This window comes from Tursiops truncatus, chromosome 8 (assembly GCF_011762595.2).
Source record: "Tursiops truncatus isolate mTurTru1 chromosome 8, mTurTru1.mat.Y, whole genome shotgun sequence".
NCBI classification, from domain to species: domain Eukaryota; kingdom Metazoa; phylum Chordata; class Mammalia; order Artiodactyla; family Delphinidae; genus Tursiops; species Tursiops truncatus.
The window spans coordinates 67,897,907-67,909,474 of record NC_047041.1 but is presented as its reverse complement, the minus strand read 5'-3'; the positions used below and the strand labels follow the sequence as shown (position 1 = coordinate 67,909,474).

At 49.7% G+C, this 11,568-nt stretch overlaps 1 protein-coding gene across 1 annotated transcript; it reads right to left on the bottom strand.

Annotated features, from left to right (window-relative positions):
- Nucleotides 1–802: 802 nt before the first annotated feature.
- On the bottom strand, nucleotides 803–5,619 carry CALCB (calcitonin related polypeptide beta). The gene is made up of 5 exons (XM_033861663.2): nucleotides 5,560–5,619; nucleotides 4,381–4,475; nucleotides 3,984–4,115; nucleotides 1,843–2,027; nucleotides 803–1,239 (listed from the first exon to the last, which is right to left on the bottom strand). Exons 2-4 carry the CDS (start codon nucleotides 4,464–4,466, stop codon nucleotides 1,868–1,870), a joined length of 378 nt encoding a protein of 125 aa, XP_033717554.1. The 5' UTR covers nucleotides 4,467–4,475; nucleotides 5,560–5,619; the 3' UTR covers nucleotides 803–1,239; nucleotides 1,843–1,867.
- Nucleotides 5,620–11,568: the final 5,949 nt, after the last annotated feature.

The following is an 11,568-nucleotide window of genomic DNA, read 5'->3' as shown; positions in this document are numbered from 1 at the left end:
GGTGGCTTATAAACAACAAATATTTAGTTCTTACAGTTCTGGAGGCTGGGAAGTTCAAGACCAGGGTACCTACAGATTCAATATCTGGTGGGGTACCACTTCCTCATTCACAGCAAATTTCTCACTGTAAATTTATATGCAGAAGGAGCAAGGGAGTTCTCTCAGGCCTCCTTTATAAGGGCACTAATCCCATTCATGAGGGGACTAACCTTGTGACCTAATCACCTCCCCAAGGCCCCACCTCCTAACTTTGGGGGTTAGGGTTCAACATATAAATTTGGGGAGGGACACAAACATGCAGCCTATAGCACCAAGTAATGGGTAGAAGGGATTCATTTTATTATATAAAGACTAGGTTGTTTGTATGTTTTAAATTTTCCATTTGTCTTCAAAAATCTGAGGGTCTACCATGTGAGGCAGCTAGGTCAAAGAATGGCTCACAGGTCTCTGGAAAACAACAGGAGCCATTGTTGAAAAGCATACACTGCAGTGGTTTCAACTGTAATCTCTGGAAATCAGCACCTGTGTTTGCCACTGTCTATTTGTGTGACCTTGGACTTCACTTCTCCATGCCTCTGTTTCCCTACATGTAAAGTGGAAATGATAATGGGGTCTAGCCCTGTGGAGTTGTCCTGAAGAGTAACTGAATTAATAGGTATAAAGCACTACCTTGGAACATCATCTGGCCCATAGTCATCCCTCAAAATATGTCTATTATTATTATTATTGCTATCAAATAGGAAGACAATTTGAAATGAACCAACCGGGTCTTGAAACAAGTGTATCCAAAATATGTCTTTAATCTTAATGAAGTTCACAAATGGCACAATATTGACATTTCTTTAAACAAATTATACAACCATGTTCTTAGACAATAAAGCATAGCATCACCATTACCATGTGTCCCCAGAGGCCATAGAGGCAGTGATTTAATGTCCCCCTAAGATTTGCCAGAGCTGCCATGGTCAACAGGACAGCTTTCAAAGAACCAATTTGCTACCAGATAAGCTAATGAGAGATGCCATCACATTTACTGCACAAAGAATCAAATATAAAAAAGATGCACAAGAAATATGGAATTAGCTTATTTTGCATTCAGTTTCATTCCTTTCAAGTGACAAAGGTGCTTTTTTTTTGATATCTACTAGGATGCAAACATGTATATCTTCCTTGGGGCCTCCTCACCAAGTTGTTGTCAACAGAAGTTAATAGAAGTGGTGAGTTCAGCTTCCTGGTAACCTGAGATGAAAAAGAAATAAAATAAAAAAGAAGAAGAGGAGGAGGAAGAGGAAAAGAAGAAGAAAGAGAATTAGGAGAATCAGAAGGACAAGAAGAAAATAATCACAATTCTTACTGAAAGAACACAAATTTATAAAAGTGCTTCTTCAACTGAACACTATTTATAAATTATGGATATGAGATGTAAGCAAGCTTTGAAGGCAAATGATAAGCAAACAATTCAATGGTAACTATTAATATTAGCGGTAGTATTATGATTATAGCCCTCTGGTCTGAATCTGTGAATACTGATCAAGAGTTGAGTACTTTCTGAAACTGGGTTCATTAATGACAAGTGGCCCGGGCTAAGATTTGCAAGGCCCTACCTTTCTAAATACAGCAAGTTTTTTTTTTTTTTTCTCTTTTCTCAGAAAGATGACACTGCATCTCTGCAGCCTGTCCTAGTGCTCTGATTTCAAGCTGAGTTGTAGAAGGAACTCACTAACTCAAGAAGAATAATGTAAGTGGAGAGAAGGGATCTGCAGCTAGGTCCAGTGGGTTTCAAAATGTGGGTCCTAACCTCCAAATCCCTTCCCCTCCCATCTGACAGTACAAGGCAATCACCTTCTTCCCAGAGTCATTGCACTGCTCAGGCCTGAAGGTCCCTGCGGCGCCGGCCAAAGGCTTCAGACCCCACATCGGTGGGCACGAAGTTGCTCTTCACCACACCCCCAGATCTGCTCAGCAAGCCTGCCAGCCGATGGGTCACACAGGTGGCGGTGTTGCAGGACCTCTTCTGGGCAGTGATGCTGCTTTGCAGGATGGAGAAAAAGAGAAGGCCTGTCAGTGAGAGGCTGGGGCAGGAGCCTACCCCATAAGGCCTTCATAAAGGGAATTGTAGCTCTTTGACACACCACTTAAGAATAGGTGTTTCTCCTAAATGCAGTTATCAAAGCTGTTAGGGCAAATGGCCTGGTGGCCTTTGCTAGAAGCCCTGCCCGAAGATTTTCACAAAAAAATCCAGTTCTAAGCCATGTGGCAAGTGCTAAAACCCTATACTTATCACTCCTTACCTCTGCCCACCCCAACATGTAAGGAGCATATAGACGCCATACCCTAGCCACGAGCACCAACAAAACCACTTTCCATAGGAAAATGAAAATTCCCTGAAGTCTTACCTGGAAGAGGCTCAGAGCACAGGGTTTGCAGCATCATCCCCCAGAAATGCTTACCTGCTCCTCAGCACACCTGTTCTCATTGCTGGAGCTGGTTCACAGGGACCCTCATCAAGTCCTGCATCCTACTACCCTAAGGCTAAGGCTACTTTCAAGCATAGGCCCTGGGCACTCTCAGGCCTGGGACAGGGACCAGAATAATGACCACCAAAGTGCAAATCCTTTTAGAAAATAGGTTTATTCATCAATGATGAGGCATGAGGGATGAAGCAGGAATTGGACGGCTCTGCCCATGACATTCTCTGGTATCTCAGAAGCTTCCCTCACTCTCTTATCTCTAACCTTGTCTGTGAGTCCTGCTCTCTTTCTTTCCATCCTGTGGTCCCCAGCATTCTCTGTCATAAGCAAAGCTACCAATACCAGCTTGAAGAGCAATCCAGGCAAAATCTGCATGCATTAACTTCATCCATGGGAGCAAGAAAGGAAATCAGGAAGGAGTGAGTGGAAGGAGTTCACTTGGCATCTTGGGGCACCCCAAAATGGGAGGAGCGGTCCCTCTCCAAGCTGTTGGCTATGTCACTTTTCTTGCCAGGTGTTTCAGGCCCGAAGCCCATGCCAGAGAATCTATGAAAGTTGTTCAGGTCCTTCCAGTACGCGCTCAGCACACAGGTACTCAGATTACTGCACCGCTTAGCTCTGGAGCCATCCAGGCTGCAGGGAAAAGACACGCCAGACAAAACCATGCACCAGGGCTGCCCCTGAGGGCAGTCATGCAGAAGGTTAGACCCAGGAGGGGGTGCCTGGAGCAGAGAGATGAGAGGGGCAGGCAGGAGGGTGGCTCACGCATCCTCCATTAGGAGAACTCAGAGGTTCGCTGAGCCAGGGCAGTGCGGGGAAGGGCTGTGGTGGGGAAGGGGTGACCTTTTCTGGCATTCCACATGCTGCTCAGTCCTTCATGCTCTGCAGAGAGGTTCTCAGGGTGAATGCAGGTGCAACATGTGACTCTGCTGGTGTGAGCTCCAAGCTCAGGGTGCACAGGGAGGTGCGACTGGGGAGGGGTGTCTGGCCCCATGAGAACATGCACATCTCCACAGATTCTACACATCTAAAGGCCCCGGACCTACCTCAGACACTGCTCTACCTGACCCCACCCTCTGCAAGGCCTTTGGCTTCACCTTGCAAATGTGCCATGAAGGTGCCTTGCAGGTGTGAAAGAACAACATACACAGGTTAAATTTCTAAGACATCCAGAGCTATAACAGCCCATCCCCTGGCTTCACACTTACCAGTCCTAACTCATCCAGTGCTGGGTGTTCTCCTTAGTCGGGCAAGACCAATTCCCAGAGTAAGTGATTCCACACCTCCCCATTTCATTTCCTAACAGCTTTCAGGAATGGATCTTTTTAATGTGTCTAACCACAGTCCCTCCAGTTGCATGTGGACCTCTGTCTTCCACGTAGGCTGAGAATGACTGAGTCCCAGGTCCTGGTGAACAGGGACAATCTGCTGAACTCTTGGCCTGATGCGGTCTCTCCTACCTCTCTGGGATATGTCCTCGTGAATATGCCAGGGCTGGGTGCTGAGCCTTACCTGGAGTCCTCCGTCTCCTGCTCCAGCTCATTGGTCTTGCTCTGCACATAGGCCTTCACCAGTGCAGCCAGCAGGAGGCGCCCTTCCTTCTCACTGAGTGCCCCGGGATCTGGGAGGGTCTCCAAAGCAGACCTGGAGAGAGGAAGCAAACCCAACACAGACTCTAAGTCCCTGCCTGCCTCCTTCCCAGGATAAGCAGCCAGGCTTCCTGGTCTCCGTGGCTTATCCCTGAGGATGTGGCTCTCCTGACTCCCAGCCCACAGGGCTCAAGCCCAGTGTACACCTGAGGGTGTTGATTCACTGTGAGCCTCCTGCTGCTGTGACTTCAGAGGCACAGAACCGCCTGATCCCAGGGGCAGTGGAAGGGGAATGCTCTCGTGGCTTCAGGCTGTCTCACCTGAGTGGTGTTGCCTCGAGACTGCCTGCCTGGCACAGGACCAAGATGCTGAAAGCCAGGAAGGGGGAGGACTTCCCGAAGCCCATGATGCCTCTCTGTAAAGGGAGAATGACGTTACCACTGCACCAAGACCGAGCACCGCCTGGAGCCCACAGACCCAAGTTCCAGTCCGGCCCGGCCTCTGCCACAACTGCCTTGAGAATTCGGGCAGGTTACCCCACCTCCCCACGGCTCAGTTCGGTTCATTTGCCAGATGGGCTGCTTTGAATCTCAAAATATACATTACACTGAATCGCATGGTACAGCAGAAACAGGTGTCCTGGGGTGAGGGTGGGGGATTCCGGTTTTGTCCCGTGGAAAGCCAGGAAGAAGCCATGCACATGCACATAAATCCACACCTTCTGCCCTATGCAGAAACCAAGCGAGAACCCACCCTTGCTGTGGACTGTGCCTGTCTTCATAGGGACTGAGAAATCTAGGACCACCTTCACCTCCTCTGGACTTTGCCACCAACAGTTGGGAAAGGAAGGCAGTAAGGGTAAACTGGAAAGGAGCGCTATTCTCTCAGTCTGTGGGTTTGGGTTGGGGATCATTTAACGTGCCGGTTACTGGCGTCTCTCGGCTCTGCCGGAACAGCCAGCCTCTGCTGAAGCGCAGTTTAGCAGCAGGTGCTGGGCGCCAGCTCAATGTTCTGGCCGGCTGACTGCACTGCCCCAAGCCCGCGCCAATGCCCCAGGGACGCTTGCAGGCTGGAGGCGCCTCAGAGGAAGTTTCAGGGCTCAACCGTCCTGAGAACCAAACGTGATCCCTCGGGACACAGACTGCTCAGGGCACTCCCAGACCAAACTCGGGAAGAATCCTGCACGCAAAGTACTGGCACAAATGCAGGGGCTGCAGACCCAGGAAGGCTAGGAAGCTAGGGCTGGGCTCACGGAACTTCCAGCGCCCAGGCGAAGCCCTGGGGATGCTTGCGGTTCCACTGGAGCTAGTTAGAAGAAAACGAGCTGACAGCCCCAGTCTCCTGTCTTCTTCCAAGGGGAGAGACGGCTAGCAGCACCTGGCTATAGGTGGGCCGGGATGGCCGTGAGAAGCAAAGAGAGGCAGGCAGGCAGATGGGCCAAATTAGATGAACTATGCAGAGGCTGGTAATTAAGAGTGAGCAGAGTGGGAAGTTCTCACCTGGCGATTCGAGTTTCAGGAGAGCGCGAGATGCGGGTCCACCCGGATGGACAAAACGCCTGCTGTGGGCGTCTTCCCCGCGGAGCTCTCTGCTCTTATGCCACTGATGGGGGGCGGGGAGGTCCCCACGAGCCCGCGCGGCCAATCCAAAGTGGCCAGGAGCGACCCAGCTCCGATTGCGTCATTGCTCGCGCTCCGCACACCAGTCCACTAGGGAGGGGAACCATCCGCTCTGGCTGTCACTCGCAATGAGGTCATTGCTTGGGCAGCGGGAGGGCTCGGAGAGAGCGGAGAGACTTCGACGTCCAGAAAGTGGGAGCAAATTGTGTAGAGTTTGGTGTCACCGACAGTGAGGGGCCAGAGTTTCTCTCACTTTCTTTGTGCCTGAACTCCGGCCTTGCACTCCCTCCAGCCACGCCAGTAGGGACTCCGGCCTGGTCCCTTAGATTCTGAAGGTATCTCAGATGAAATAGACCACGGTGGAAGAAGGGGATGGTGGGGGGAAAGGGCCCTTAAAAAATTGATCCCTCTGGACCAACTGGGGTGATTTGGGATATCCTCCACTCCGTCCTCTCCTTCAACAGCGCCCTGGCGCCCAGGGCCCCGCAAAGTTGGTTTGCTGCCAGTCTGGCAACCTAGCCTCTTTCTTCTCGCTTCTCTGGGACGGGTAGGAGTGAAAGAGAGGACTCGCACTGTCTGCGCAGAGGGCTAGGCATTCCTCTCGTGCTCCCGAATTCTCGACTGCGGGTTTTGCATCCCCCACTCTAACCGGGGATCCAGCGCTGCGGCGCTGGAGTTGGTTTACACAGCTGTCCGGCGCCTCTGCCTTCTGTTTTCCAAGCTGCTGGGCCAGGACGCCTGTGTCCGGGTTTCTACCTGTCTCGCCCTACACCCCAGCCCCACTTCCCTGAAGCCCTTGATTGCAGAGCTGTCCGGGGTCAGCGCCTACCAACGGGGCAACCTTTGCCCTTTCACACACGCGCCACTCGCAGCCACAGGCCGGCGGGTGCGCGCGCTCACGCCTCCCGCAGGGTGCACGTCCAGCGCTCACCTACCTGGACCCCAGCCACACGCTCTCCTTTCGCACTCACACACAGACACTCCGCAGATCGCCAGCACTCGCTGCAGCAGATGCGCCCTCACCAGCTGTTCGCAAAGGAGGGAGCTCGCATCCACCCATACCGACCTCGCCCAGATCCGAAAGCAGCCCCCCGAGTTTCTGCTTTCGGAAACAGGCAAGTTTTATATGCACAGGGGTACACACTGTCCCCCAAGCACGGACATAGACACAAGCACAGGCACGCGCACGGACTCTGCCTTTCCCTTTTTCCTTACGGAAAGCCGCGTCTGGAGTCCGCGCGGCGGGCGCCCGCGACACCAGGGAGCTGGGAGAAGATCCCAGCTCTGGCCGAAGGGGCGTAGAGTGTCATGGGGGTAGAGGCAGTGCGGAAGAAGTGAAGGAGCGCAACCACCTTCAGGCCCTCAGGCTAGCCCTGCTGAACGTGGTAGCTGCGACCCCAAGTGCTCCCGCCGGGCCCTCCTGAGCTCGCGAAGCCTCTCCGGAAGCCTCGCCCAGGGGTGCGGGGCAGGGAGCGAAGCCAGAGGCTGGCGGAATGTCCGCAGCTGGTGACGACCGTTTCTGCAGGTCAGAAGGGAGCTCAGGGGACGTCTGTCTAGGCCCTCCGGGTCTTATTTTCTGTGGCAGAACCCCTCTTGCGGGCCGAAGACGCGTCGCCCTCCAGCACCTGGGCAACCGAAACTCCAGGTCACAGCCCCAAAGAATCCGGGCCGCCAAACCCGGGGCGACTCTTGCCGGGCCTGCTACCCCGGCGGGCAGAAGGCACAGAGGCTGCTTGACCCGGAGTCTCCCCTACCCCCGGGAACGCTGCGCCGCGCCGAGAAGGTGGCTGCGGGCTCTGGCGGCACGAAGCAGGGCAGGAGGACTCCCAGGACCCCTGTAATCCCACACCAGAAAGCGCTGCTCTCGAAGCGGTTCCGCTGTAACAGTGGGACTGTCTCTCTGCGCCCCAATGGTAGGGCTCGCTTCCGGATGCAACCGGTGACACCAAAGCGGCCTTTACTTGAGGCCCCTTCTCCCAGAGCCCTGCAAATGTGAGGGGCCAATCCTGCGTCCCTTTCCCGGACTCTGGACGGGGAAAGGGGCTGCCAGGTGGAAAGGCGCAGCTGGGAGATGACTAACGCCTCCGCCCTCTTCGCCGCCTCTTCCCGGACCACTGCCACCGTCTCTGAGGTCTGGCAGAGAGTAGAGCCCGTCCCAGCAGCTCCGAGAAGCACCGCTCCCCAGAGAGGACCAGCGCAGGGGGCGGGGTAGGAGAGAAGGTCCGGAAGGCCCCAGAGCTTGGGCCCCACGCTCCCTAGCCTCCTCCAAGTTATCTGTGGCGAGCTGAGCGGGGAAGCCCGCAGAGAGCGCAGGAGTCGCGTTTGGGTTTTGGCCTCCCAAGAGGCCCCAAAATATGAACTTAGAGGTAACTTTGAACTCCTGGGGCTAAGGACTGAAAAGCTGACAGCCTCTCCAGAGACTCTGTCTGTGTCACTAGAACTTTTCTGAAGTGTTAGGACCGACAGCCTTGCTGCCACCTCTAGCGGGGCACAGTCCCCGGCGGCGCCTTCCACTCCAAAGGCACGCGATGCGTAGCCCACAATCCGAGCAGAGCTCCTGCCTGGGGTAAAGTTGGTGAAAGTTTCTATAAAAGCTGCAGAGACTCGGATCCTTGAGCTCTGACAAGAAAGAGGAGTGCGCACCAGGACCAGGAAGCCCATCTTCACACAAATTGTCCTGGTACTGCGCTTTCAATGTCTTCTTGGATACCCCGAAGGGACCGGCTATTTTAGCACTGCGTACCCAGAATTATTTAACCTAATCTTCCTCCACTAGTGTCTTTGCACAGTGTTTGGAGCATAGTAGGTGCACAGCAAATGTTCGGTGACAGGGGAGTGAGGGAGGGGACGATGAATGAACAGTTCCAAGAGTTCATTCCCTTAAGAGTCAGCAGTAAATTCACAGCCAAGGTGAATTACACCCAGTTTAGATCCATTAGATGGAAAAGCAGATTGCTGATCCAAAGACGCACCTCTTTTTATTTCATAAAAGGAATCAGTGTCATGGTGAAAACTTTCTGGAATCTAACGTGAGAGGAAGGGCTTCTCTTCTGAACTCCAGCTTGAAAAGCAAAATAAGGCATTTTTCCTCAACCCATCCTTTATTATATTTGTGACATAATGGAAGAAAAAGTCAATAAAATGTGTTTTCTAAATCGAGAAAATTACATTTTGATTTTCCTGGAACTGTTCTGAGCTTCAAGGCATCCCCAGTCTAACTAGCATGAGGATTTACAGCGAATGGTTTCCCAGGAATATCTTTTGCTTTTAAATTTTCTCAAATGTTTCGATGCTTGGTTTAACTAGTTTATGTACTTAACCTTTAAATTTTGAAAATGACTGTCATTAAATTGTAGAGAGAAACAGATTCCATGTACTGTACCTTCTGAAGTTTATTTTTATTTGCTTTAACTTACTCTCTGCTTTCTTTACAAATTTCTTTGGAGAAATATTCCTTAGGGGAAAGTTTTATTCACTCAATGAATATTTCTTGAGGACCTACTATGTGCCAGGCGTTGTTCTAGGCACTAGCAACTCACAGTGAATGAAACAAAAACCCCTGCCCTCCTGATGCTTATATTACAGTGGTGTATTTAACAAGAGTCCTTGTATATCACCCTCCACCCAAATAAAACACATACCTATCCTTGCACCCTTTCATTATAGTAATATCATCTATTTGTCAAATAGATATTCAGTGTTTATATTATGAAGACCATGTACAGACTAGCTGAGCCACATATTGTACTTTGATTACATTTCTTTGTATGTTTTGTTTTTAGTTAGTAATTCCCTCTCTTTTCATTTGTTTAATTTTCTTTCTGCCCATCACCTGTTTATTCCTTTTCCTAGGTCCTACTTGTCCCTCATTCTTGGTTTACTACCTCACTTTGGTGGAGCAAACTCAACATTATATGATAGATTTTTCCGGAAATAGAATTCTAAGTTGGAAATCATTTGCGTTCAGAATTGTGAAAGTATTCTCTGTCTTCTATTTCCAGTGTGACTGTTGAGAAATCCATTTCTATTTTTTATAAGTTCTCTTCCTCTCTCTCTTTCTCTCTCTCTCTTTCTCTCTCTCTCACTCTCCCTCTCCTTCCCTCCCTCTCCCTCTCCCTCCCTCTGTTCCAGTCTTCTAAAATACCATGATGTTTTGCCTTGGTGTGGACTATTTTTATTTATTGTTCTAAGTACTGGGAGAACACTTGCAATAAGAAAATTCGTGTTCTTCAATTCAAGGAAATTTTCTTGCTTTATTTCTTTGATAATTTTCCCTCTCTCTCTCTCTCTCTCTCTCTCTCTCTCTCTCTCTCTCGGTTCAACTTTCTGGGAGATTTTTTTTTTCAAATTTATATTGTTTTTAAATTCTTTTGATCATATTTTTAACTTCCAATAGCTTTTTAAAAATTCTGTGTTACTTTTTACATCCTCCTGTTTTTATTTCATGGGTGCAACATCGTCTTCTAGCTCTCTGAAGCTGTTAAACATAGGTTGTTTGTTTTGTTCTTCTCACTTTAGAGACTACCCGCACATTTCTAGTTCTCCCTAGCTGCTGATTTATGTTTCAGAGGGAAGTAATAACATGCTCATCAGAAGATGAGGATGGCAGAGTTGTCCATCGATGGACCTGAATATAGAATGATTAGATGAGAAGCAACCTTGTCATTTTATTGGGGGAGGGGGGGCTAAACTATGAAATGAATAACTGTAAGTCTTTTCCCTTGGCTTTTCATTTGTCCTAAGAGGACTCCTGCAAGGGTCAGCGGGATGGGAGTTGTGGGGTGGAGTATAAGCCAATAAGTAATAAAGGAGGCTGGGAGTTTTACCATTCATTATGGTAATCCTGCAGTCTTTTCTGACACCTAGTCATCTAACTACATAGGATATAGAAGGAAATCTTGGGTCTAACTACTCCTTTTAAAGGCTTGCAAACACTCCAATTTTCAGCCCATCTTATAACACCACCAACAGAAGCAACCAATTCCTCAGAGCCCTGAGCTTGTCTGGGGTCCTTGCTTCTTGATGGCTTTCCCTGCCCTACTAGAGTTTGCACTAGAAATGTATGTCTCTACACAGCTTTCTCTTCTGCTAAGCCAGTTAAGAAGACTGGCTGAAGGGTAGGAGATACAGACAGTCATTGCAGAACCCTCAAATTACATTCAATCCACTGGACACTCGACTCAACTGAGTCCCACTCCCCATCACAGGCCACCAGCCGGGAGGCTTCTTCCTCCAAACCCCAGAGAAATAGAGAGGCCAACATCTAACCCACAGAAGTCCCTTCTTAGAGAATATTTTTAGAGTTGTCTGTACCTTCCAGAGAATGAGCAAAGCATGGTGGCCCAGACCCAAGCTGGTCACTCTGAGAGATGGACAGTGAATGACGTCAAGGAATTACTCAGGTTGGGTTCCTCTGAGATGATTAAAATTCTTTCTTGGCTCAGACTCACAGGACCCAAATTGACTCTCTCCTCCCTGTCTGAGAGCATTGTTCCACGCTGCAAAGAAAGTAGAAATACAGGTCCTTAAAACTTTCTTGTAAAGCTAATTAGAGTCAAATCTCCTGCAGTCAACACTCTCAGAATAATGAGAGTTTTAGCTAAAGTAAATTCTCAGGTAACTGAAACATACTCTAAATGGAAAACACACATTTTTAAAAGCCATTTTGGATGGAAACCCTTTTAAAATGCATGACATGCTCCTCTTAACCTTCTCTGGATGACTCACAGCCGTCATCAAGAGAACATCAGTCACAGTGTTGCATCCTATGTCAGGGCCTGAATTAGTTGGACTGTTTACCTCCACACCTGCTGATTCTAACTTCTGTGCTTTTGAGCTCTTGGTCCATTGTTTTCAGTTAGCATATTAGTTATTCATATTCAGTTGACT